This window comes from Myripristis murdjan, chromosome 4 (genome assembly GCF_902150065.1).
Source record: "Myripristis murdjan chromosome 4, fMyrMur1.1, whole genome shotgun sequence".
Lineage (NCBI taxonomy): Eukaryota > Metazoa > Chordata > Actinopteri > Holocentriformes > Holocentridae > Myripristis > Myripristis murdjan.
Genome location: NC_043983.1, coordinates 32427380 through 32454314, shown reverse-complemented (window position 1 = coordinate 32454314; position 26935 = coordinate 32427380). Strand labels below are relative to the sequence as shown.

The following is a 26935-nucleotide window of genomic DNA, read 5'->3' as shown; positions in this document are numbered from 1 at the left end:
GCGTCACTGGAATAATGGAGGACTATCTTTTCTAGCCGGACCGATGATGTCTTTATTTACTCTCTGCTCGCCGTGATTTGGGGAGGAAAAACAACTCTTCTGCATTTCAGCGTATGTAACTTTATGTCTACAAGTGAAGTGGCGGCTCGTTTGGGGGGGAAACTGGGAGTAATTGTAAGTTTGAGCAGGAGAAAGTGGCGCTCGGCAGCAGGACGTGTTTGCTAGTTGTGCTAGCTGTCAGATCTGTGACTCCTCTGCACACTCCGCTAGCGGCTCCTTCTTTTCTGACAAAAGTTGTCCCCAGTTCCCACGGGGTGACTCGTATCGCCAGTAATGTAAACTTTCTTCCTGTTTACTGGTGAATTTAGGCGAAGTAGCGTTATTTTTGGCTGCACTTTTAATATTAAAAGTGGGGTAATCCAGTAGTTAGCATGCTAGCTAACTGGCTAGCTAAATATTTTTTCCGAGGAAGAGGGCTGTCAGTGGGCCCCGGTTCTGACAGACGTGGCATCCAGCCAATCACAAACTTCTAATCTGATTTGAGCAGGGCTGTTGTCCAATCGGAGTGGCCGGTGGGCGGGTCTTCGAAGTCCCCAGTGTTTTGCTAGTAACTCGCACAGTAAAGCCAGAAGAATGGAGAAGATAACATTTTCCCCTAAAAGATAATCACGAAACAGCTCGTCTCCTCGCCGACTAACGCTTCTAGAAGGCACCATTGTTTAGAAAGTTGACTCGATCTGTCTTAATCACTTAATCTCGTTTATACAGCGGAGGTAAGATCACTTTGATCGGACTTATTTTGGTCACGCCTGGTAGTCCAGGACGACCAAAGTTAGCCGTGTCAGCTGGTCTGAAGGGGAAGACAAGCCAAGAACTGACTGTGAAGTTACAAAAGTTTTTCATGAACCTAGTCTGCAGATGGCTCAGGCAGTGGCTGTTCTCGGTGGGTCCCCGAAGTGCAAACATGAGCATATCACTTCCAGAATGATATTGCCTTTTACCCAACGTGGGACACAGCCTGGGAAAGTTTACGGACCGCTGTTTGGCTGTAAACCCTCAGACACACACTGGCAGCAAAACAGCACATTTGTTCTACATGCAAAAAAACTGCATGGTTTGTGCCCCCCAGCTGCATGGGATTAGTTTAAAGTGGGCATGTCTGCAAAGGGGAGACTCGTGGGTGAAAATAGAACTGATTTTCATTCAGATATATTGAGTTTAGAGGTCCAGGGACCCCCTTGAAAATGCCAGTCCCTTTCCAGTATTTAGCCAACTTTCACTATCAATTCAGTAATAAAAAAAAAAATCCATCAAAAAACCTTGCAATACTTAAGTGAATCATTTTTTTCCCCCACACCCCTAATATTAAATATATATTAACCAGGTGCAACAAGTGCACAAGAGTTTGCCTTAAGGTCTCCGTTGCAGAGACTGTGGCTGCTCAGCCCTCATTCAGCCTTTTTGTATATCTTATATTTCGTGCTCTCAGTACATTTCGTGCATGTCATTTTAGGTTTAATCTTGCTGCTGTGTAAACTTTCCTATGTTTGTGTCAATGTTACATAACTTATGACCTGGAAATGTTGATTTTTTTTTTGTCTTGCATTGAGCAGACTGTGCAGGTCAAAGTGACAGTCCCAGGATGACCACAGACACAGCAGCCCAGACTGTGGGCTCCAGGATAATGACCTTTAACCCCTCAAAGGAGGAATTCAAAGACTTCAGCCGGTACATCGCCTACATGGAGTCTCAAGGAGCTCACAAGGCAGGAATGGCAAAAGTAAGTCTGTCTGCCTCTTCAGTGACATGCAAGGTTTGATTGAATGTTTCCTCTAATTATTATCTGGAATCCATAACATTTAATTATGCTTTCTTTGCTTCCATTGATTGTGTGCTCAGTTCTTGAGCTGCTAGTTTTTTTCCCTTTTCATAGTAAGGGTAATTTACCATTTATATTCTAGTAATGTGTCACCACCATTCATGAACTTTTGTCTTTGCTATGACAAGTTTGTCTCAATCAAACCTGACAGTTGTGCACAGTTGTTTGGTCATGTGAAGGACTGGATGGCCCAAACAGTTAAATTCAGACAAAACTTTTACTTTTTGGAACTGAACACAACCAGGAACATTTTAGTCACACTCCTACTAAAGTGATGCTTCTTTGCTTTGTTTCATTTGCATGACTCACGAGCAATGTGTTGCAAGAAATGACACATATCAACCACACAAAGAACTGAATCCCTCAGACTGTCAGTGATGCCGCACATCACAATGTTAACTTATTTTTTTATTATTTTTTTTCTAGGTCATTCCACCCAAAGACTGGAAGCCGAGGCGGACGTACGACGACATCGATGACCTGGTGATTCCTGCTCCCATCCAGCAGGTGGTTACCGGCCAGTCGGGCCTCTTCACGCAGTACAACATCCAGAAGAAACCGATGACGGTCCGCGAGTTCCGCAAGACGTCCAACATGGACAAGTCAGTCTTAAAATATTTACCTAAAAATAAACAGCAGTTTTCTGTGGGGACCTGTGAATTGTTTCATGTTTCAGACACAGTGACTGTAGGATTGCAGCTCACTTCAAGGGGAAATTCAGGATTTTTTGAGTCTCTGATTTTCCTCACCAGTCAAGCTCCCTCTAAAGACCTTTCAAAGCGTTTCATGGTGGTGTTTTTTTTTGGGGTTTTTTTTGGCTTTTGGTGTAAGCTGTCTACTAACAGATGTGAACAGCAAACATCTGTCAGCTTGTCAGACAAAAACACTGACAAGAAAATGTTTTGAATGTCACCAGAGGGGCTTTGGTACAGTAAGTTATAAGCAGGGGGAAAATAAAAAGCATAAACCTTTTAAAATCAGTTACTCCTTTTTTCACATTGGTACAGCTGAGCATCCCAAAAACAACTGTCACTCTAGGTTTTGTAATCCCCGATATGTGGATTTTGAAGAGCTGGAGAGGAAGTTCTGGAAGAATCTGACCTTCAACCCTCCGCTGTATGGAGCTGACGTCAGTGGAACGCTCTACGATCCAGTGAGTCACAGTCTTTAATTTACACTGCTGAATGATGAGTCCAGCAACAGGAAATTAACTGGAATATAATTTTTGATCAGCAGTGAATAGGTTGTCATTTTATTAAGTAAAAATGCCAAACGTTTCCTTGTTTTAACTTAACAAAAGATACAGTTTCCTTACTTTTCACCATCCTCCATCACTTTTCTTCACTTTCACCTTTTTAAGTTGTTTTTAAATGAAAACTTTGGCTTTTTTTTTTTTTGGCTGCCTTTCAAACTTTGGGCTTTACTAACTTGTAATCTTCATTTGTTATGTTGTTAACATTTTATAGATTAAGTGATGAATCAACTAGTCAACTAGCCCTAGTTGATGAATCAATTAGCCCTAGTCTTTAATGCGGTAGAGCCATTGGGTTATTCGGTAATTTAAAACTGACATGTCCTCACTTTGTTCATGCAAATTATTTAAGTTTGTGCAATTACTAATAACCTTGAATGATCAGCTGAAGGTGCTGCATGTAACGGAACGCTCTGTAACATCAGTGTATTATTATTCATCCCCTCGCCCAAAGTTATTTCTTTTCCATCTCAGTGTCACTCCTCATTCATGATCTGCTGATGTTAAAACGCTGCTCATGGGATCTCTGTAAGAAAAGGTGGATCTCAAACTGTGAGCAGGTGAAAAGCCTCGCTTGTCCATCTCTTGCCCCTCCACAGGACGTGACAGAGTGGAACATCGGCCGTCTGAACACCATCCTGGACACCGTGGAGAACGAGAGCGGCATCAAGATCAAAGGAGTGAACACGCCATACCTCTACTTTGGGATGTGGAAGAGCACCTTCGCCTGGCACACCGAGGACATGGACCTGTACAGCATCAACTACCTTCACTTCGGAGAGCCCAAGTCCTGGTAAAGACTCACACTGTCAACCTGTCAAACTGTGGCAAAGAAAAAAAGTTTCTGCTCCTCACACTGTCCCAGTGCACGGTTAGCATTCAGAGCAGGTTAACAGGTAGAGCAGTGTGGTGCATTTAATTTGCATTGTCAGGGTTCCTCTTCTAAATAATAGCTGCTCAGTTTCACAAATAGCATCGTCACATGCCAGGGAACATTTCCCTACGGTTTCAAACACTTAAATGCATCACCAAAGTGAGTGCAATAAAGTATAGGTAATATAAATTTTTGCTAATCTGAGTATAGCTTGTGTGGAAGCTGGATCTGTAGGTACAGCTCAGTGCACCTCTACCTTGTGCGGTTTGTGATATTAAACATTATGAGCAGTACAGATGTCTAGTTTTTCAGAGGCTCTGTGTTCTGGGAAAGAGACAGAACACACGGTTCCTCTTGATGATATTTAACGTGCTGACCTGTGGCCTGCAGAGCTCTCTTGGTTTGAGTGAAGAATGCTAGCATTGCAAACCTGCCTGTCCTGGGTGACCTGGAATGAAGAAATGTCATGATACAGAAACCTTTTCCCACATCTTGACAACTTGGTTAACAAATTCTCCATTAAACATATTTTCCTCATTTTTTTTTTTTTTTTTTTTTTTTTTTTTTTTTACATCTGTGACTGTGAATGTTTTACAGTACAGTGGTCCCTGGTTTATCACGGGAGTTACGTTCTAAAAATAATCCGCAATAGGCGAAATCTGCGAAGTAGTCAGCTTTATTTTTTTACAATTATTATAGATGTTTTAAGGCTGTAAAACCCCCTCACTACACACTTTATACACTTTTCTCAGACAGGCATTAACATTTTCTCACTTTTCTCTCTTGTTTAAACTCTCAAAGTTCAAACCTTCGTAGAAAAATAACCCCAGTATTATAGAATGAACGCATTCTGTACTGTACAGGAGACACGGCACGGAGAAGACTGATTGACAATGGTCTACAGTCCCTTAGCCAATCAGGATGCAGAACACAATGTGCTGTAAAAAAAAAAAAAAAAAAAAAAAAGCATGCAAAATTGCACTAAAAAAAAAAAAAATCCGCGAAACTGCAAGGCCGCGAAAGGTGAACCGCGTTATAGCGAGGGACAACTGTACTGCAGTGCTATGTGGTGCAGGAGTTTGACCACTACTTTAAAACCCTAATTTCTTCAGAAAATTTGTTCCAAGATTGTCAAAACTTTATGAATGTGCCTACCATACCAACATACTGAGGCTGGTCAACAGCATTGTCTCTAAACCCTAACCATGTTATGAACTGAATATGTTTTAATAGGGACAGACTGAAACGCTCCTCTGTGTCTCAGTCAATCCTAAAGTTAAATCAGCAGCGCAATCCCAGATCAAATGTACACTGAGCGCCTTGACATCTGCACTGAGTGTTGTCCTCAGTGATAGTAATGTTATGTAAATGTATGCATCTTTATTTCTTGTCCTAATTTCCTTTTTGTTATGTAAATGGAGCTGCTGAAACATTTCAGCCCCACCTGGCAATAATCAGTCAATCAAAGTGCCTGGATAAGCCGTAACTAACATTTAAAATATCAAGTCGCTCTACCTCCACACCGTACATCTAAATGTTAGTCAGCCAAATGTTCGTATCCATGAGTTGCACATGCTCACATGCTGCCATGCTGACTTCCAAAAATAGCATTACATCAGAACCATATATGTACAGCTGTGTAATGATACAGCTATACGTTAAGGGACCGTGAACAAGCTGTCATCACCAACGTTTGCACAGAAGCTCTCTGATTTGTAATTTGCTGGTATCTAACAGTGTTTCTCTCCCTCTTCAGGTATGTTGTCCCACCAGAACACGGGAAACGTCTGGAAAGACTCGCCAAGGGTATGTGGCAGCTCCTCTCAGCGGTCCCTTGATTATTTTCATTATAGTTTACTTGTCTTCACCCAGCACTCATCACATTAAGGGGTAAATGTCTCTGCATTTCCCCTAAAGCTACACTTAAAACTGATCATCTGCATTGTTTTCACTCTAATTGAAACCACAGGATTCCATTAGCCACACGCTAGCTTCAGGTGGTCATGCTGAGTGGTTTAAAAAGAAAGATGCAAACATTGCACACTTTGTCACCATGATGTGGCAAGTGCCTCAAATACTGTAACAGAAAATATTTCATTTGACTTGATTGAATTTGTTTGTTAACATGCAAATATGGACATGCAGTGATTTGAAAAAAATGATGTTGTTGATGGCTGTGTTTGCAGGTTTCTTTCCCGGGAATGCTCAGAGCTGTGAAGCATTCCTGCGGCACAAGATGACTTTAATCTCACCCTCAATCCTGAAAAAATACGGCATACCATTTGAGAAGGTAAACCTTTCATTCACGTTGAGTTTGTGAAACACAGGAAAGATGCTTGGAGTTATATAATAAGCTTAATATAGTGTATAAAACACAGACATTGTGAAAATCAATATCTCCAGTTGTATTCATTTCTATAAACTGTGGTTTTTCAGGTGATTGCATTTAAAAAAAAAAAAAAAAAATCTTGCTAATAGATTATTGCATGAGCGTCATTGGCTTTTGTGGCAAAAATTGGGATTTGGGTTCAGAAAGTATGTTATGTTAAGCACTATATGCAGTAGTCTTTTTTCTGGGATGGCGTTTATGTGTTTGTGCAAATATCCTCTTCAAGTCATGTATTTTTTTTGTCCAGGTCACTCAGGAGGCTGGGCAGTTCATCGTGACGTTCCCTTTTGGCTACCACGCTGGTTTCAACCACGGTTTCAACTGCGCTGAATCCACCAACTTCGCCACTCAGCGATGGATCGATTACGGCAAACAGGCAACCCTGGTAAACCACATGATCAGTCTCTTAGTGATGTCTGGTGCTGCAGACTGTCCTCTCAGGTGGCAGGAAGGGGTTGCATCTTCAGTATGTGGAGATTTGTTTCGTTATGTGTTCAGTGCTTGAATGTGAGTACGTTTTTCCGTGTGTATCTCAAGCTAATGTATCAGCACAACTTTCCAAGAAAAAAAATTGCACATGAAAAACAGCATTCTCTTTGATTCTACAGGCCATGAACGACTTGCCAATATTGCCTGAGATTGGCTTAACATGTGTTCACACTGTTATTCTCTGAATGCATCTCTTTGGGTTCATGCCGCTATAAATTTTCAAGCAGGCATATCATGAAAGTTTTAGTCTTTTAGTATCATCTTTCATAACGTTGCATCATATGGTAAAACATGTAGCCAGTGTGCGCGCAGCAGGATTAATTGGCAGGGCTGGGACGCCCCGGTTGCTCACTTGGTAGAGCGCGTACCACGTATCAAGGCTGGGTCGTCTGGCCTGGGTTTGAATCCGTCCCAGGCCCTTTGCTGCATGTTATCCCTTCTCTCTCCCCGGCTTCCCTGTCTCTCTACTGTCAAATAAAGTGATATGCCAAAGAAATAATCTTTAAACAAAATGCCAGAGCTTACCATCGAGCTCAGTGATGGATTCCACTGGAATCCTTGAATGGCAGCTACTTGTCCGTTTTGCAGGCAGAACTATCATTCATTCATTCATTCATCTTCTAAACCGCTTATCCTCACTAGGGTCGCGGGGGGGTGCTGGAGCCTATCCCAGCGCACATAGGGCGAAGGCAGTGAAACACCCTGGACAGGTCGCCAGTCCATCGCAGGGCGGCAGAACTATCATTACTGTCTATTGCTTTCCATGAAATGAAACCACATCCATAGGAAAACAAAGTGCAGAAATGATTGTGACATTGTAGCCATGGCCAATTTTCTCAGCCGACAAGCTTGTTGACGCCCTGCGAGTTTCCCTGGCTGCACAGCCGTGTAGGAAATGGATAGATGTCCAGTAGCTTGTTGATTTTGCTGCTCGCAGAGTGAATAACTGGCTGGTCATTGGCTTGGATTTAAATGTTCATCTGCCTTTTGCTGCAGTGTTCCTGCCGTCAGGACATGGTGAAGATCTCCATGGATGTCTTCGTACGCAAGTTCCAGCCGGATCGTTACAAGCTGTGGAAGGCGGGGAAGGACAACACGCCCATCGACCACTCCAAACCCACACCGGAGGCCGCCGAGTTCCTGAAGGAAGAGAAGGTAGAGCCGATGGAGGAGAGTCCCAACGAGGCTGTAGTTCAACAACCCACAAACAGTGTGGAGGAGGAGAAGAGGTCGGTACTCACATTTACTGTATTGACTTTTGGGAAACAAACAAAAAAAAAACTTCACAGTTTTTACCAATTGTTCCACTCTGTTTGTTGTGCATTGACCCACTGAACAGTTTTACATTGATTAAACCTTTTAAAGGGGTCTAAATTGTTATGGATGTCTCCACTAAAACCAGACTACCAAAGATTTAGAAGTGAGAGTTTGGTAGAGACTTGTGTCTTAGACTGTGTCCTCTGAGATACGTGATGAGAAGCATAAAGCATTACCATGTACATATGAACTTCTCTGGTGCATATGCTTGAAATGAACAGCTTTTTTGCATTTCTTAAATATTTAATAATTTGTTTATTGCTTGGTCTAAAACTAGGCTGTACAAAGGTAAAAAAAAAAAAAAATCTGGGCTGTATGACAACTTAAGTATAGATGCCAAGTGTAAATCACTGATAATGAGGAGCAGCCAATCGACACAAGTGTCAGAGATCCCGGGGAAAAAAAATTGACACTGCCCAGTGTCATTAAAACACAAGTTATGATGGGGCCAGTGGGAAAAAAATAGGGTTTAAAGCTGCACTAGGGAGCTTTTCACTTTAGCAGCTGCAACTGGCAGTGAGAGATAGCCTCTTTAAAACTTTAAACTGCAGTGGCCATAAATCTTATAAGATGAGATCAGTAAACGGCACAAAGCTCACTCATGATTGCTAACCTGGCCAGTCGGTGGTGCTTTACACCAAAGAAAACCTGAGGGACAAGAGATGCTGGAGATATAATGTTGGTGAGTCCAGTTTTCTTTGGATAAAGCACTTACTGAATGCTGTTAAGGAGATTTTTGATTCAGAGGTGTCCATAGTTGTTGCAGTCTGCAGCATCTCAAGTGCTGTGGAGTGTCTGTCCTCTCTGTTGCATCTCCACTTGGCAATATAGGCTGACAAGAAAGGGATTTTTTTTTTTTTAAACTTAAAAACATTGCTTAGTATATCTTTATACCAAAGCATCTGCACCTACAACGCTCTTCCTCAGACTTGTAGTGTATCTTTAGCATTGAAAGTTAAAAGCTAAAGTTATACCACCGAACTTCATTGCTACAAAAACATCCAACCGGACCCAGTCAAAACCTGTACATACACAGAGCTTTTTGATGGCACATGGTTGCTCACCACAGCACTGGATTCCTCTTGGACATGTCTTCATGATGTGCTCTCTCACACTTCAGCCCAGAGCCCAAGGCTGGGATAAAGCGTCAGTATGAAGCTGTTGAAGCTCCAGAAGATGGAAACACTGAGCTGAACGAGAAGGAGACGGAGAAGGAGACTGAGACGGAGACGGAGAAGGTGGAGCAGAAGAAGGCCAAGGTGACCCAGAAGGAGTCGCCTACTAAAGTCGCCATCAAGCCAGAAAAAGGTACCTCGCAGTTCAAAAGCAGCAGGAAATTAGTATTGTTGTGGGTTTTCCATTTATCTTTGTTAACAAAATAAATTCGTCTTATGGCAGAGAACAAACAGTGAACTGCAATGAGAAGACACTCCCTGTTAAAGGAGTTGTAACTCAGCAAGACTGGAAATGGCTTTTTTATTTAGTTATTTCCCATCTTTCTCCCTCATAACGACTGACTCTGACCAAAACTTCTTCTTCAATGTAGAACTGCTTCCACACTTCTCATCTGAGTGTGCAGTTCTGCAGTCCAGTCCTAATGATCCAAAAATCAACCCCCCAAACCGTGTCTCATTCAATATATTGACACACTGTAATGAGACATGTACTGAATACATTTAGCTTTCAGTTTTTTGTGACTTCACTATTAAGTTAGTCAGGGAGACTTTATTTCTTCAGCTCTTATAGAAACCAGTTAGTTACAAGTTGCTTTAGATCAAGTGAAACAGCAAATTAGATGTAAAAATACGAAGTGAGGCAAGCGTTAAACACGTGCGCAATAAAAACTTAAAAGCTTTGGAGAAAAAAATCAGCCTTAAGATATGATGTTAAAGAATGAAGAGGATAAGAAGTTGGAGCCAGGTTGTGCAGAGACTTGTATGTAATGAGCAGGATCTTGAACTCAGTTCTAAACTTGACACGTAGCCAATACGAGATCTGTCAGGAGTTTTAGTGAGTAATCTCGCTGCAGAGTTTTAAAGTACGGAGCTGCAGCGTCTTGGCTTTGGTTTGAGTAAAGTGCGCTGCAGTAGACGAGTCGAGAGGAAACAAAGGTGTGGATGATTGTCTCTAACTGATGAAATGATAGGAAAGGCTGAATTTTAGTAATATTTCTTTACTGGAGATACATTTATACATGATACATAACTGATGAGAGAAATGGGCATAGATTTGTCAAGTAGAGGGTGCAACAGCAGCCATGGTACACAAAACACATGCCATTAGATAGTCTATATATTTTTACTGATGTAGTATGGAGCAGACAGCTTGTCAGTAGACATGCTTTAGGTGCTTAAGTGGACTTCTCTAATATCAATCGGCCCGGTCATTGCTGTACTGAAGAGCTGCACCGAGGTAAATGAAACATATGGAATAGCAGTGCATGAGAATTTGGTCAAAATTAATTATATGAGGGGAAAAAAAGGGGAAAAATTGCAGGTCGGAAGTGGCTGGTATTATGCTTTCAGGCCATTGTAACCCTCAGTCATTTTTTAAATTTTTTTTTATTTTACATTAAAAATGTTTTGATATGACGCTGTAGCCCTTCAGCCTGCAGTTTGTCAGTAATGATCAGACAGGGTTCACCATTTTTTGGGGTGTCACTGGTTTCATTGAGACACTACACTGCTAAGTATTCTTGTAAAACCTTTACCTTTAGTGACTAGAAGCACTGTGACTTTGGCTCATAGTTAAATTAGTGACTCCGGTGTAATTCAGGAGTGCTCAAATGTTTCTTGATGAATTTTCTCTGAGGCCTGTTTCTCAAAACAGGTAACACAGCCATCTCAACCCTTCATAATTTTTCAAAACTAATTTTACAATTTCATTTCATTTTTACATTTTCATAGAAAATATAAATTTAACTGTATTATTTTTCTAAATGCTGCACACAAAAGTCTGAACTCTTAAAAACTCTTAATATTGTTGCAAATCTCACTGTGTAATATTTAAACTTAAATCCCATGCCTGACAGATAAAAAAGGCATCATTGTGCCCACAGTCACATTACCCATGTGAAATGTGTTAAGTTGTGACAGTAAATGTGATTGTGGTTTCTTGAGAAGAAAATTGTGATCTTGTGTGTTCTTCAGTACTTGTACCTGCTTACTGTATCACATACTAACTTTGTAAATACTGGAGAAGTGAATTGTGATTTTTAACAACATACAGAGGGCCTTACCTGTGTTTAACCATTACCTTACTGTGCTTTCAGACCCAGTGAAAGTCAAAGCAGAACCTAAGAAGGAGAAAGATGCAAAGCCACAGCCTAAATCTCAGTCTAAAGCCAATGCTAAGAAAACTTCAAACAGACGAAGCCCGGCGAAAAAAGAGAAAAACGGCGTGTCGGCTGCGGATGTCGTTCCTCCTGAGCCGGCTGATGGCCAGGCAGCCGGCGGCAGCGAGGAGCCTCACCCGGCCAGCAGCTCCAGTCCGGCACACCGGCTGTTCCAGAGGACGCTGAGCCCCGCCGACGTCCTGCACGTCCACAGCTACGCCAAGGGAGACTACGGAGAGGGAGAAACCCCGGCGAAGGAGGAGAGGAGGAGCGACAGCAGCGACAACGAGGCAGAGAGAGAAGACAGACAGGTGAGCAGCGCAGCATCACACTGCACCACAACAAAACAAGCAAGACGAACAAGAGCATCACAAAATCTTAAGACGTGGTGTGCATATCAGCGCTGTCCAGTTTTAGTGATTTTCATGTTTTAGCTGAATTTGGGTTTTTACATGGGGTTATGAAACCTTTACCAAAGTACAGCAGCAGTATGTAACATGTCCAGTTTTTTCATATTTTATACCAGCTTGCAATCTCTATATTTAAAATTGATCCAACACAACAGTTTTCATCCAGTAATCTCGCTTTTAATACCAAAAGATAAATGTTGTAAGCATCCATGCACTTTATCTGTATACATGTTTATGTCCACAATTGCATCCAACAAACCAAATTGCCCCCCAGGGACCAATAAAGTTTTATGTTATGTTGTGTTATGTTGTCCTAAAGCAGTGCTAGATCATGCATTTCCCCCCAAAAAAACCTTTGTTGCACGGTGCTGGATTGAGCAGATCATCAAGAAAAAGAAAAATTTTGTGTGATTTCAGTGCTGCAAATCATCATCCAGTTTGTGTACTGATGCTGACAGTAGCTGTTTTTCTCCAGCAGGGGGCAGAAGAGGTGGCACTAGATGAAGAACAGGATAGCCATCTAGGAAAGCTGCCAAGGCATCACCCGCTTATAAAGGAAGGCATGAGTGATGAAGGTCTGTCACGCCGTAACACTTACGTCTTATGTTGTGCCCACTTTTCCAGAAACAGACTGCGGAACAGAGAGACCGTGGCAAAGTGTGAAAGGCATCAGTTAAATGAAAGAAACAAAGAGAACAGATTATAGAGAGAACATGAAAACAATATTCAAAAGTAATTCATAATGAAAAATGTATCTCAACTTCAGTGAAGGCCCTATAATTACCATTATTACTGCGGCATAATATTAATAATATGTTGCTTTCTGAGACAAATGTGAAAAGTGTCAGTATAATATATTATAATGCTGTCATGGTGGGTAATAAAGAAGAAACATGAATAATTTAGAAGGTCTTTTGTAACCTCAACCCAAGCCAAACGCAGATGTTTGATACAAGAGGATAAAAAATATTGATTTTGCTTACCTGATTGAATAATAGATGATGATGCTGCAGTGAACCTACCTCTGCCTTTTTATTTTCACAGTTGGCTGAATATGAATGTCATGCTGACGTACTCTAATTGACTAAATAATCGAACTATTTGCCTTAATCTAATTAAGACAATATTCCAATTAAGCTGTTTATATTTAGATTCAGCGATGCTCCACCAGACGCTTTATCAGTCGCTTTCTGACGTCAAAGTGCTGTGTCACCCCTCCCTGCTGTGCTGCACAAACCTTTAACTTCAAGCTGCCCTCTTTACAGCTGTACACAAGAGCTTATTCAGCAAGAGCAGCTGGATTGCTGTTTGTGCTGCAAACTGCTGCAGAAATCTGTGATTAAGGACTTTACATGGCTCAAACGCCCTTCAGTAACCTGCTAAAATCAGAATACTCCACGTCTTAATCAGAGTACTGTCTACTCTGATTATAGGCTTATTCAGGTTTAGGTGATCAGAAAATGCTGTTTACCTAGACATTTCTTATTGTATGGTCCCAGTTGAGTTAATGTCAGAATTCTGCTGTCCATGTAAAAATAGTTTCTCTTTAATCTAATTTGTTGTTGTTATTGTTTGTCCCTCAGAGCTGCCAGAGGAGGTGCCGCCGGTGGAGGAGGGCGGTCTGGAGGGCGAGAGCTGGGCCAAACCTCTGGCTCACCTGTGGCAGAGCAGGCCTCCCAACCTGAAGAAGGAGAGGGAGTACAACCAGCGCGTGGGCTCCAAGCCTCCGTACTGCTCCATCTGCATGCTGTTCCACACCTACCAGCAGGTGTGTGTGCCAGACGCTTACTTTCACTTCAGTTTACATGCTTGGCAAATGAAAAGGCCCTCAGAGTGCTCTTAAGACTGCTATTTGTGACCGGTAGGAGTTGCAGAAACATTTTTATAAAAGTTTTCTCCTCCAGCTCAAGTCTCTGGTTCAGCCCTGCACCTTTCCCATCCCCTTTAGCTCCACTGGCCTGTAATTGGTAAAATCAAAGTATTTTTTTTTCAAGAAGTAAGACCAGAAGTAAGATAGCTAATTAGAGCAGAGATCCAGAAATCTAGTAAGAAGCCTTATTCAGAGTGGTACAAGACAGAGCAAAGATCAGAACCCCTTTAATCACAAAGTGCACTGAACACGCAGGGGTTTGTTTTGGTGGCAGTGCTGCAGCAAACGTGGTTTATACAAAAATATCTTTCATGCCGTGAGGTGACACAGTTTCAGGATAGGTGGTAGACATTGTGCTTTATTCATTTCTGGCGAGCTGCAGGAGTGGATGGACCCTGGTGAGGAGTGCTGGCTGTGGAGCCTTTTTGTTGGGACGGCTTTTGCATGTAGCTTCTGTGTGAGCAGAGTGACTGGCACACTGTAAACATCAGGGTTTGCAAACTGAATTTGGAATTGTGCTTTTGTTTGGCCACCCTGTTGGACTAGAAGATTAGTGGAATGCACCTGTAATGTTGGAGAAAAAGCACTTTTTTTTTCTTTGGATGTCAGGGAGATGACCAGGTATACATATGTAGAGAGGATAATCTCATATGAAGGACAAACTGTAGCTGAAGCCATTTCTGGCGCTTTGCCAAAAATCATACAGCTCCTGACAAAACATGAAGAGCACAAATTAAACTAACTCTCTCTGTCACACACACATGAACACACTCTCTGTCACGATCTTGCTGTTGACGTGCTCTGTTGACTTTCCTCATGTGTTGTGTATCATAGCCCGAAATACACAGCAGTGCCGTTTGGCATGAAAACAGACACCTGTGGTCAGGTGAGCTGCATGTGCAGGCACTTGTTGTTAATGAACTCTCTGACCATGGCTCTGAATGGCACTTCCTTTCTCAGCACTTGGTAGCAGCATTTCAGTCAGACTCGGTACCATAAAAGTACCACCTTTTGGTGCCCAGCCCCACTAATAACATGTTTAAGACTGTGTGTGTGTGTGTGTGTCTGTCTGTCTGTCTTGGCAAACGCAAGGGCCGGCAAAAAAAATGTATTGACGAAAAGGAAAAACATGTTCTCGACCCCTGATTTAGGTGATGTGCTTCTCAGATAATAGTGGTTAAAGTGATGGTTACGGCAGCAGCATGTCAGACTTCCAGTGCTTTTATTTATCCTGTTAATTAGTGTTTAGTTTGTTCTGATTTTGCCTGAGGCGCAAAACGATTATGGAGGAAAATTCCCTGGGTGAGTGGAAGGGCAGTCAGATTAAACGCGGTGATTCAGAGCCCGGAGAGCCAAGTGTTGACACAACAGACACACCTGTGCACCATTTGTTGTTGGTGGGAAAATACCAGCCCCTTTGGGTCTGTACCTCATTCAGGCCAACAACAGCTGGTAGGCTTTCACTTCTGTTACAGACCAGATTGTCCAGAGGAAGAGGACTGAGCGGTGTGTGTGTGGGATGTGTTATTTCAGTTCCTCATCCACCCATAAAGGAGAGGGAGAGAGACATTTTCCATGAGGGCTCACCTTATAAGCCACAATGGAACTGCTCGCTTCATTAATTTAATATATTTTCTAATATAGTGCATTGGATTGTGACATAACAGAGGAGGTAGCTTTCAAAGGTTTAACCAGTGAGACGGCAGTTTTGGATTGGTGGGCCCCGGCTTGGCATTGTTTAAAAAATCAGATTATATCATTGGCTGGGATTTTTATTTTTCCTCAGACCTACTCTTATAGCACAAGGTCACCATTAAAGATATAAAGTAACAGGATTTTGATGTAAAAATACAAGATAGCAGATTCCTATTATAGCATGGAACAATAAAAAAAATAAAAAGAGGGATTTCTCTCCTTTCCCTGGTGATAAATAGCGATGATGGTGGTGACAAAAGGAGATGGATGAGCTTATTTTGTCAGGTCTGCTGCCAGCTTGGCAGGAGGCTAAATGGGTTCAATCAGCCTCCTCTGTTCTAAAAAAAAATAACCAAGTACCTCATCAGCGGAAGTGCTAATAGGTTTCTAGTTCATGACATGTGCTGTGGGCCTGAATCAGATGTTTTGACATCGTGGTTCTCGGTGGGTTTTGGTCTCGTTACCAGAAAAGTCTCTCCAGTCTGTGGTGTGTGGCCGACAGCTGTACCGCCGCTGTCGGGGACTTGGGGCCGTCCCCGTTGACCAAATCCACCACTTTCTCACTTAAATCGAATCATCAAGAACCTCCAATATCATGACTTATTGCCAACAAATAGCTTTATTGAAATAATGAAAATTTAGGCCTACATATTTTAATTAACTGACCTGGTGTGTCATATAGGCTAAAACTTATTGAAAATTTAAGATAAAATTCAGGATTTAGGGAAGGAAGTGAACCAGCAAAATGCATATCTTGCAAAGTTACATGCATTAAAGCTTCTTATGTGCAACTTTTCTTTCTGTACAAACATTCACCACCCAGCAGGACTAATAGACAAACCACAACCAAGACCCTCCTCACAGGGCCCAGCTGGGTTAATAGTAATAGTAGACATTAAAGGCTACAGAACAGCCACTGGTCCTCCTCCTGTCTGCCAGCGCTCCATGGAGGCAAAAATTTTATTTAAAAAAAAAAAAAAAAAAAGTAGAGTTTAATCCCTGTAAAAATTTTAGGAAATCATTTGCAGGGAAGTAGGTTTAAGTGTTCTAGCACTTTTAAAAATGCCAAAGGATCTACAAAGGAGTAAACAAGATCAGCACAATCAGTGGTACAAAGTAAACGGCACCTTAATCAAAGCAAGACCATAAAGGGAAGACATCAAGCGAAGGTCAAGAACAACTAATAACAGAGTAACACGTCCATAAAAACAAGACTGTAAAAGAGAGTTATATGAGGTGATTTAATTAAAAGAAAATAAAGATTTTAATAGCCTAAACTTGCTGGGCAGGGCAGTCCAAATTTTAGGGGCTATGATGCCTTTTCTTTTTAATCTAAGTTGTGCCACGGGCAGTAAAAGGCTTTTTGTTTTAATGATGACTTTAACACAGCCGGTTGCGGCTGTTTTTGTTTTTGAAATCAGTCAGGAGCAACCTCTTAACCTTTTGGAACATCCAACACGGGCCACACTAAAGACCTCAGGCAACGATTCGGCTCATTTGGGATTAAAAAGTCTCTGATCTAACGTGGTTCTAGACCAATCCATGCTTTAAAAGTGACAAAAAAAATCTTTTAATGAAATCTAAAGCTGTATGTAATCAAAATAAAGATGCTAAAATTAGGGTGATAAGATAAAGTGGTTTTACTTCAGCACGTTGCAGCATTTTGCACAAACAGGAGATGACGGTGACTTCTGACTGAGGCAGGAGTGCAGATTTAAAATAATCTGTATCAATAAGGCAGATGCGTAGATGAGATTTTCCAGATGAATTAGGGGATTAAAAACAGCTTGATTTGGAAATATTCCTCGCATGAAAAAAAAAAAAAAAAAAAAAAACAATATTCCACAATACTCAAAACCTCTATGAAAGTCTTTGTATCTAGCCCTGACTGCTGGAGCACGGTAGAGTGAGTCTAATTTTGCTTAACCTTCACCAAGACTAATAAATGTGACTGTAGAGGACTTCTGGAAAATAAAAAAATCAAAATAATATTTTTAGCAAGTCATGCCACCCCGCCATGAGACAAAAACCAGAATGGTGAGTGCAACCACAGGACAGAAATAAACCCATGATCTTGACCTAGAAAGGCTGAGGAGTGTGCAGGATGCGGCCTTGCTTGTGGCACTGCTGTGTTAAAGTGACACACAGCGTTAACGCCGTGTGGTTTAACACACGCTGTCTCCTCTCAGACTGAATGTGCAAACAGCGTCGACAGTCCCGTGGTGGCGTCCGGCGGGCGGATGCGGACCAAGCCTCTGATCCCAGAGATGTGCTTCACCACCATCACAGAGGAGGACTCGGAGTGTGAGGAGCCGCCTGTCACGCCCCACCTGGAGGAGGACGGGACCAGCCTGCTCATCAGCTGCTCCCAGTGCAGCGTCCGCGTTCACACCAGTCAGTATTTACTGTACACACACACACACACACACACACACACACACATATGCATATATACAGGAAGAGTCGTACTGAGTTGGCAGCTGCTGTTTAGCCACTCTATTTACATGCACAAAGTAACCTGGCGCTTGGCTGTGCTCCAGACAAACTCATGTTTATTTCAACCCTGCAGCTGAGTAATCCTGTTGCAGCGAGTAAACAAATTAACAGAATACTCCTTTACCCCTGGTGTCTGACCCACAGGCTGATCAGTCCGCCAGTGCAAAAATATGAACCCCTCCCTCTTTCACTCAGATGAGGCTTTTTTTTTTTTTTTTATTTTCTTCCACTCTTTTTATTGAGTTATTAACAGTAGGTACATTACAAACAGGTGATTATTTACAGTCTTTCAACACTCAGTACAGTGCAAACAGTATGAAATAAAACAGGAACAGAACGGTTCCCAACCGTCTTCCTGCCATCCCCCCACCCTCACCTGACTCAGGTCATGAAACACAGGGAGAAATGAATGAATGAATGAATGAATAAATAAAATTAAAAGGAAAAGAAGGTAAAAAGGGGGAGTGGAGGAGGGAGCGGGGGGGTTCAGTCGTCGTCTGTGTCTGGTGAAATGTTGAGCTGATCAGTATATTCTAGAAAAGGGTTCTGGGTTTCTTGGGAATGTTTTTATTGAGCCCCTGAGAAAGAATCTGAGTTTCTTGAGTTTGATGTCTTATGGAACTTCCTTAACCCATCAATCGTGTGTAGGGGGAGAAATGTGTTTCCATTTCTATAACATCAAACCTTGGGAAGTAACCTTGTGAAGACCAGCACAGAGAGGCCAGTATTAGGAGAGTATTAGCCATATAAAATTAAAGGGCCGTGAGCACAGCATAACCCCAACTTATAGTTTCAAATATGTTTGACCAGAGGTTTGTTAACTTGGAATGAGACTAGATTGGGTTATTTTTTAACCAAAAGATTGGATAATCCCAATACCAACTGCACAATAAATACTATTTACATCCATGTTTTTTTTTTTTTTGACATCAAAATGTACCTGTGTGTTACTTTTCACAGCTGCTGAAAGCCAAACATGGAGGCAGTATCAGAGTGAAGAGCACACACTTAACAGCACCCAAAGGTGTGTTTTATTAACACCACTTAGTGACAGCTGGTGCTAATAAAGCACACCTCTGTGAGCTGTAGAGGTGCAGCTTTCTCTCTCTGTCTCTGCCACACAGATGTGCAGGATGTGTGTGATTTCACATCACAGTAACCCATTTAACATCTGAGTGAACAAGCCATCCTTACTGGGGTTTTCATTATTTGAGCATAAATTTGGACATATTAATTATGACGTTTACAACTGTTAGTCCAAAACTGGGTTACTTGGTTAACTGGGTTAAGAGCTGAATTCTCTGTGCATGTAAATGTAGTCCATGTCCCCAATACCACCAGCGCAGCGACAGCACAAGGTCGGCTGACACATAATCGCCTGCAGTTCAGCCACAGCCAAAGAATGTGGAGCCAACATGGCTGCTGTCATGTGGAAACGCTGCCAGAGAAAAAACATTTCCCAGGTTTATCGTACTTTGTGGTAAACAGACGGTTTAATGTTCTGTAGCTTCCGCCCAGTGCTCAGGCAGCGTTCACTGTGGCTTTGTATTTTTATTCACATTTTAAATATACTGTGAAATTGTTTTGAATAATTTATTTAACCGAGCAGGAAATGGCCTTCCAGAGTAGATACTTTTAGACAGTGTGGATCTGTAATGGCCATGGATCGATACGAAGGCACTTCATCAGCACAAAAATGTCCTTAGTGTTTGTGTAGCATCAGTGAGCGGTCGTCTGCTGCAGTTCATGGCATGATTTGTAATTTGACCCGGTGGCTGAAAATTGACACCGGCCACCCCGTGTCACCCTGAGCGTCTCTGCAGACCAACAGGGCCTTTGTGTTGCTGCTTTACTCCTGTGCAGCCAATGAGTCAGGTCATGTTTGTGTGTGTGTGTGTGTGTGTGTGTGTGTGTGTGTGTGCACGCGCTTCAGGCTGCTATGGCGTGGACCCAGCCAGTGTGACCAAGGAGTGGAAGTGTGCACGCTGCAAAGCGAACGCCATGACTGAGGTCAGTGCTCACTCATGACAGCGTGAAGACGGCTTGTTATTCATGTCAAATCAAGTCACTTTTGTTTATATAGCACATTTAAAAACACCAGCAGTTCAACCAAAGTGCTTTACAAACGTGGCAGAAGGATTTATTTCACAAATGTGCATGTTTAAAAGAGTTATACTTAAAAGCCAAGACTAAAATCAAACACAATGTAGAGAAAGTTGTTGTTGTTGTTTATTTACTGCATATATTTATACGATAAGTCCCAGTGATTATCATGTTTGACACTCATCCTACAATGACACCTATTTTATTATTGATCGTTTCTTATTTGGTTAAAATTTCTCCATTTGTTTACTCAGTTATGTTAAAAGGGTTTTATTTCATTTTATCTTTCCTGACTCGGTGCTTACCACTTACGTTATCAACTTTGAGTGCATTTACAGCAGCAAGCACAATAGATGGACAAGGCTTATTGTTCAGGCAGCAAGTCATAGAACCACAGCTACATTTAACCCTCATGTAAAATGTCATTTTTATTTGACACTAAAGAGCAAATGTGCATCTATAGTAATCAAGTTATGGATAACAAAGTAAAATTCAGCATTTCATGATATTTTTTTCGTGTAGCTTTTTTTTCTTTGCATGATTTTTAATATGTGGACAGTTGTTTGATAGTGGTTCCTCTTTGCAGAACTGCTGTTTGTGTTCGCTGAGGGGCGGAGCGCTGCAGAAAGCCAACAACAGCAAGTAAGCTGTGCCCACATTCTTGAACAGGCTTGAACAGTTTTTCAAATCAAACTGACTTGAGAAATATTTTTTAACAAAATGCACTTCATATTAAAGTAAAAAAAAATAACCAGCCACCAAAATGGAAGCTCTGAATCAGAAAAACTGGGATTTCCACAGAGCTGTGATATGTCCAAGCTGACGATTGACTAAGCCTGATTAGCAATAAAATAAAATGAAATGAAAAAAAATACACGGTATCTTTGTCATGTCAACAGAAGCACAGTCTGAGTGTGTGGTCTTGGCACCTTAACACAACAATAAGCCATTAGTTGTGTCTAACAGGAATCAGCTGTTGAGGCCAACATTTCTGTGTAAATGAACTTCTTTCTTTGGCAGGATGGCCTCATTGTTGGTAAGATTTTCTCCCAGCTGGAGGGATGCAGTGTTTCCATCATGGCCAGTGAAAAAAAACATTTAAACCATACCTACCTCAGGAACACCACAACCTTACTGAGCCATCCTATGTCCAAATCCACATTAATACCCACATTAATTCTCAATGTACAGTATGTATACATATAGTGTAATATATAGAAAACGTGTGTGTAGCAGTGTGTATTATTCACTCACAGTCATCTGAAAGATAAGCAAGCACCTCACCAATGGAAAAATTGCAACACTTTTGAACATTGGTGTGTGTGTGTGTGTGTGTGTGTGTGTGTGTTGCTGTTCCAGGTGGGTACATGTGATGTGTGCCGTGGCCGTGCTGGAGGCTCGCTTTGTCAACATCACCGAAAGAAGTCCTGTGGATTTGAGTGGAATTCCTTTGCAGAGATTTAAACTAGTGAGTGACCTGAGACGGTTGCTGTGTGTCGGCATAACGTGACGTATGGCTTTTGTTGGGGGCTTTTATCTAAAGTGCCTGACTCTATCCATTCAGCTACACACTGTTGTTTTGTGAGCGTGTCATTTAACACAGTCAGTTCGGTCAGCCCACATCTACACACCCTGCATTTCAAAGTATTTCCTGTTTACACAGCAGCAACATTACCACCACAACCAGAGAACATAAGATATACAAAAAAAACCCACCTTATCTGTATTGAGCACTAACAGAAAAATTAATATCACCAACTCTTTGAATTGAAGTGTTCAGTTACTTCAGTTTAATTTAAATATTTTACATCCATTGTCCCATATCCCACAGATTTTAATCATTTTAGTAAAGCAAACAACAAGCTTCACATCTCACAAAGGAGTGGCTGATTTTAGAGAACAATAAGTGTTGAAATGCTGTGGCTCGGTCGATACTGGTTTGCCTCAGTTGAGACATTTTAAAGATAGTGCTGTTTGCTCAGACTTTGGCCCTGTGTCCCTGGCAGAAATGTTACTACTGTAAGAAGCGGATGAAGAAGGCCTCTGGCTGCTGCGTGCAGTGTTCTCATGGCCGCTGTCCCACCGCCTACCACCCCACCTGTGCCCAGGCCGCCGGGGTCCTGATGCAGCCGGATGAATGGCCCTTTGTGGTCTACGTCACCTGCTGTCGACACAAAGGCCCCACTCAGATCGAGGTGAGGAGCTGCTAGTTTCTTCTTTAAGGACTTGTCTGAGCTATTTGTTCAATACTGATTGATAATCTGATTTGTTATGTATACTGAACAGTAGATTCATACAAGATCCATACAGAGAATTCTCCTTTTTTTGAAGCAGGGGTCCTGCTCAAAGGCAGTAAATTCATAAAAATGTCTTAAATCATTCTTTCACTAGTCTTAGAAATGCCACAGACATGGAAAGTAAGATTTTAGGAATTGATTTTTATGTCGCTGCATTGTAAAATCTCAGAAAATAAGTAAGAGCTAACAGATTTGTTGATCATTTACACATCATGCAGACTTATAGGGGAACCAACAACACTCATGTCATATGCAGCCGGGATCTCTAAATATTTAAAACAGTTCCTGTTAATTGCCCAGTGGTACCCTGCAGATAAATAATATTGTGCAAATTGCAAAATACAGAACCATGCTAAGGAGGAAATTCTCATACATAAAGAATGATTTAACACCAAGCTGGACACCGAATGCACAGGGAAAATAACAGTCATACAATTGTAATTTACCATCGCAGCGCAACAAAGCAGCCATGCACGAGCTGACTGTGGGGCAGAAGGTGATATGCAAGCACAAGAATGGCCGCTACTACCAGTGTGACGTGGTGCAGCTGTCCAAGGAGACGTTTTACGAAGTCAACTTTGATGACGGTTCCTTCAGCGACAACCTGTTCCCTGAGGACATCGTGGTACGCTTCGTCACTTCATCTCGATCTTGCCGTTGCAATAACCATCGATAAGGCTGTACACATTACAGGACGGCACAGAGGATTCTCTCTGGAGTGACCTGTGGTTGATGAACTGTATTCATTTGTTCACAGCTGTTAAATGTGTGTTTTGCTTTCACAGAACCGAGACTGCGCCCAGCTCGGGCCTCCACCCCAGGGTGAGGTGGTTCAGGTGCGATGGACGGATGGCCTGGTCTACGGGGCCAAATTTGTGGCAGCTCATGTAATCCAAATGTACCTGGTAAGAGCCAGAGAATGACTGTATTTCTCCCCAGAGGCACTTAAAGAGTTGCTTACACAGCAGCAGAGTAGACAGACAGTTTGAAACCTTTTAATATGACTACACCTGAAAGCATGCAGTGGTCCAGCTCTTCAGCATAATCACATTTTCATGCTTTCATCCCAGCAGCTACAGGTCCATCTCCGAACTCTGCTTCATTAGCTGGAGGAGACTGGATCCATTCAGTCATTAACTTTCCTGCTCATATTTCTTGAAGTCTTGTAGGGAATTTAATTATTAGCCATAAGTGCAGACAGGAACTGCAGCACAGGAAGGCTTGTAATTGTCTCATGTTGATGTACATGGAAAAAAACCCCACAAGGGTACACTGGGATCTTCAGTAGACTTTAGTAAACAAGTAAATAAGTAGTTTAACAACAAGTAGACTGGACATGTTTATTCATGCACTCCCAGTATTGTTAACTGTGTTTATCTGGGAAGACACTGACACTGAGTGTGTTTAATGATGCAGGTGGAATTTGAGGATGGGTCGCAGCTAACAGCCAAGAGAGACGACGTCTACACTCTGGATGAGGAGCTTCCCAAGAGAGTCAAGTCCAGACTGGTGAGTGCAGCCCACAGGAACAAAATGCTCCGTAAACAAAGAGCCACACCTTACAGCCATCCTCACTTATGATCACTGATTTAAAGTAAAAGAAAAAAGCATAAAAATAGAAGATGAAGCCTGGGAAATAATATCATGACATAACTATTATGAAAAGTGATTTTGTTAAATAGAAAATTCGCCTGTGTGTGTGTGTAGTTTTCATGTTGTTTATAAACCAAACCCATGCATTTCTTTATCTGCCCATTCTCTCTCCACCTACTTAATGAAGAAGGAGCTTGAATTCGTTAAACCAGTATCAGTGTTCAATTCTATCAGAAAGACTTGGCTTACACTCTGTTGGTACACTACAGTTTTTCATAAAGTGCTGCAGGTTTACCAAATGAAGTTGTCATTGAATTCTTTAATAAAGGAGAGGACAGCCAAAGTCGTCTTTCTTTGCCCTTTAGTATTGCAGTATGGAAAAAGCAGCACACCAGCACTGACAGTGCCAAAGTTGTTGGTGTAGGTTAATTCAAAGAAAAAGGGACAGCATCCCCGGTGGAACTGTATCCCTAACGCTCAGCTGGTGAAACACAGCAGCCTCACCGCAACGAGAGACAAAACAAAGGGTAGCATGGACGGTGTGTTTTCTGATGCAAATCTCCATTGCCTCAGTAAAGGAAAAAATGGCATTTAGTAGAAAGACGGCTCTATAAGTAGATGATTGCCACGCGCCGTTATTGTGCAAAGTTTGAGTTTTTTCTCTGCCCTGACTCGTCTGCTCTTGTCTCTTCAGTCCAAGGCGTCGGACATGCGCTTCGACGGGATCTTTGAAGAGAAGGAGATCATCCAGGAGTCAAAGAGACAGAGGGTGATCAACTCGCGTTACAGAGGGGACTACATTGAACCTGTGATTTACAGAGCCATCATGGAGTAGCCGCTCACAACCTGCCTACTCATCCACAGACCACCAGCACTGACAGACTGGAACTGTGCTCACTGTACCTTAATTCAGCAGCTAGCCACTGAGAGAGTGTAGCTCAAAATGACTTCTTCAGGAACCCCATGTTGGGCTGTTGTTGTTGCTTTTTTTTTCTTTTTTTTTTTAATTTAATTTTGTTTTTGCCCCCGTCATTCATCCAGCTTCATTTACCATAACAGGCGTATATTTTCTTTGACCATTTTTTTTTCTCTCACCCATTTCGGTTTTACACTCCAAGCCACAGCGCAGTTTGCTGACATATAAGCCCGGGCAGTACCGAATGGCGGTAACTTTTGTGTCTACACATGAATGACAGCATTACTGAAAGCAATACTATATATACGAGGGCATTTGCCCGCTGAAGTAGCATTTTGTTGGTTGTGCACCAGTGAAAAAAGAAAACCTGAGCAGAGAGCAGTGCAGATGTAAAAGTTGCTGCCTTTCATCCACAGTAACAGTAAATGATCTGCTCCTTACTAAACATTTCAGTTCACTTTGCCAGTTGTTTACTTTCTGAGTTTTGGGATGCTGTGTGTACCTAATTTTAATTAAAAGAGGGAGCAATGCCATTTAATTCACTGATATGCCTCCTCTGTTACTATAATATTAACTGCATTCCTTAACATTTAATTTTATAGAAACAATGATAAAGCTTTTTCCATTTTTAGATTTGTTTTTACCAGCCTATTTATTATGGTGCTTTGAGAAAGTAGCCTCTGCAACACAGACATCGGTCTGTAGTAATTCATATGAAGAGGTTTGAGGTTGATGTATGTTCTATTTTTTCTACAGTATATAGATGAATTTTAACAAATCCATTCTGATTTTTAATGCGCTTTGTCTATCTGGTTGGCTCCTTACTCTTCTACTGAAAGTTGTGCATTGCACTTTTATTTAAGTCCAGTTTGAGAGGACAGTTGAATTGTTGTGTGCTGCCATTGCTAATTTGTTAAAAAGTATGTTTTGAAATGTTAATTGTACATTTTATAAGATGTCTTATGGATTGTGTACCCCTTCTCCACTCGGCCAAGCTCATCGATCACAATGCACTTATTATAGGAACAAGGTGGCCTTCAGATGTCCATCGTTTGCCTGTAATTTGCTGTTGTCGTAGTGTGAGACTGAAGACAGAGGAATTGTAGTTTTATAGCTAGTTATTGCCAGTTGCAAGCCCGTGCTTTCATCAGTTCAGTGGAGAATGAATTTATATTATTCACAAAGTATGAACAGAGTTGTACGTGGGGAGGGGGGTTAGTTTTCTATTCTATTTTATTGAGTTGTTTTGTAAAACATGTTCTATGTGTATTTTCACAGAAGTCTGTGAGAGTTATAAATGTCATGTAGTCTATTTTAAGATGCTGTCAGCCCAGGAGATCAGGTGTCTCCTCATCTCCTCCTGGTTGGCTGCAGGCTCCTTACCCATCTACGTGATACTGAAGATAAATATTGGACTTCCAGAATATCATTTAAGCGTTTTGTAAAGATCATTTGATTGTTTCAGTAAAGAAATTGGCTTCATGCCATTTTGTCTGTTTCATAATTCGAGATTTACTCATTTATTTATCTCTCTCCAACGTGAATACTGCTCTGAATTTTTTTTTTACTTATTTGACAATTTTTTTTTTTATTTGTTAGAATAAAAAGGAAAACGAAGGCCTCAAAATAGCCGACACAGTTAGCAGTACATGTGTTAAATTACTCTGACACAACGCCCAGAATGTCAAGGAAAAAAACAAAAACCGACAGATTCCACTAAATGTCCAGGTTTGAAAGGCTAAAATATGTGTGGGGAAAACTTGCTTAAATTAAACTGAACAGACTGATGACGAGCAACACACCTTACAGGTGTGTTGCTCTTCATTAAAAACAAAAAAGGCACTTCATTAAAAACAACAACAACAACAAAAAATAACCGAATTTACATCTTTCTTACCTAGAATAAGTCGTGAAGCTACAACATGGGCCTGTAAGGTTAAATTCAACTTACAACTGGTGCACCGCTTATTTCCACAGCCTTATTAGCCTCCTGTTATCTGTGAATGACCCCATTCAGTGTT

General features: G+C 41.6%; 1 protein-coding gene across 2 annotated transcripts; it reads left to right on the top strand.

The window, feature by feature from the left end:
- Window positions 1-26418, top strand: kdm4aa (lysine (K)-specific demethylase 4A, genome duplicate a). Of its 2 annotated transcripts, none has more exons than XM_030049511.1 (22): window positions 1-111; window positions 1614-1780; window positions 2306-2481; window positions 2918-3032; window positions 3731-3924; window positions 5762-5811; window positions 6192-6295; window positions 6642-6779; window positions 7880-8112; window positions 9321-9508; window positions 11472-11845; window positions 12423-12519; window positions 13528-13712; window positions 17699-17903; window positions 19939-20015; window positions 20695-20750; window positions 21468-21576; window positions 22115-22303; window positions 22860-23030; window positions 23191-23310; window positions 23822-23914; window positions 24693-26418. In XM_030049511.1, exons 2-22 carry the CDS (start codon window positions 1643-1645, stop codon window positions 24831-24833), a joined length of 3153 nt encoding a protein of 1050 aa, XP_029905371.1. In that variant the 5' UTR covers window positions 1-111; window positions 1614-1642; the 3' UTR covers window positions 24834-26418. The 2 variants fall into 2 exon arrangements, with proteins under 2 accessions (XP_029905371.1, XP_029905370.1); XM_030049510.1 differs by having other exon boundaries at window positions 12420-12519.
- Window positions 26419-26935: the final 517 nt, after the last annotated feature.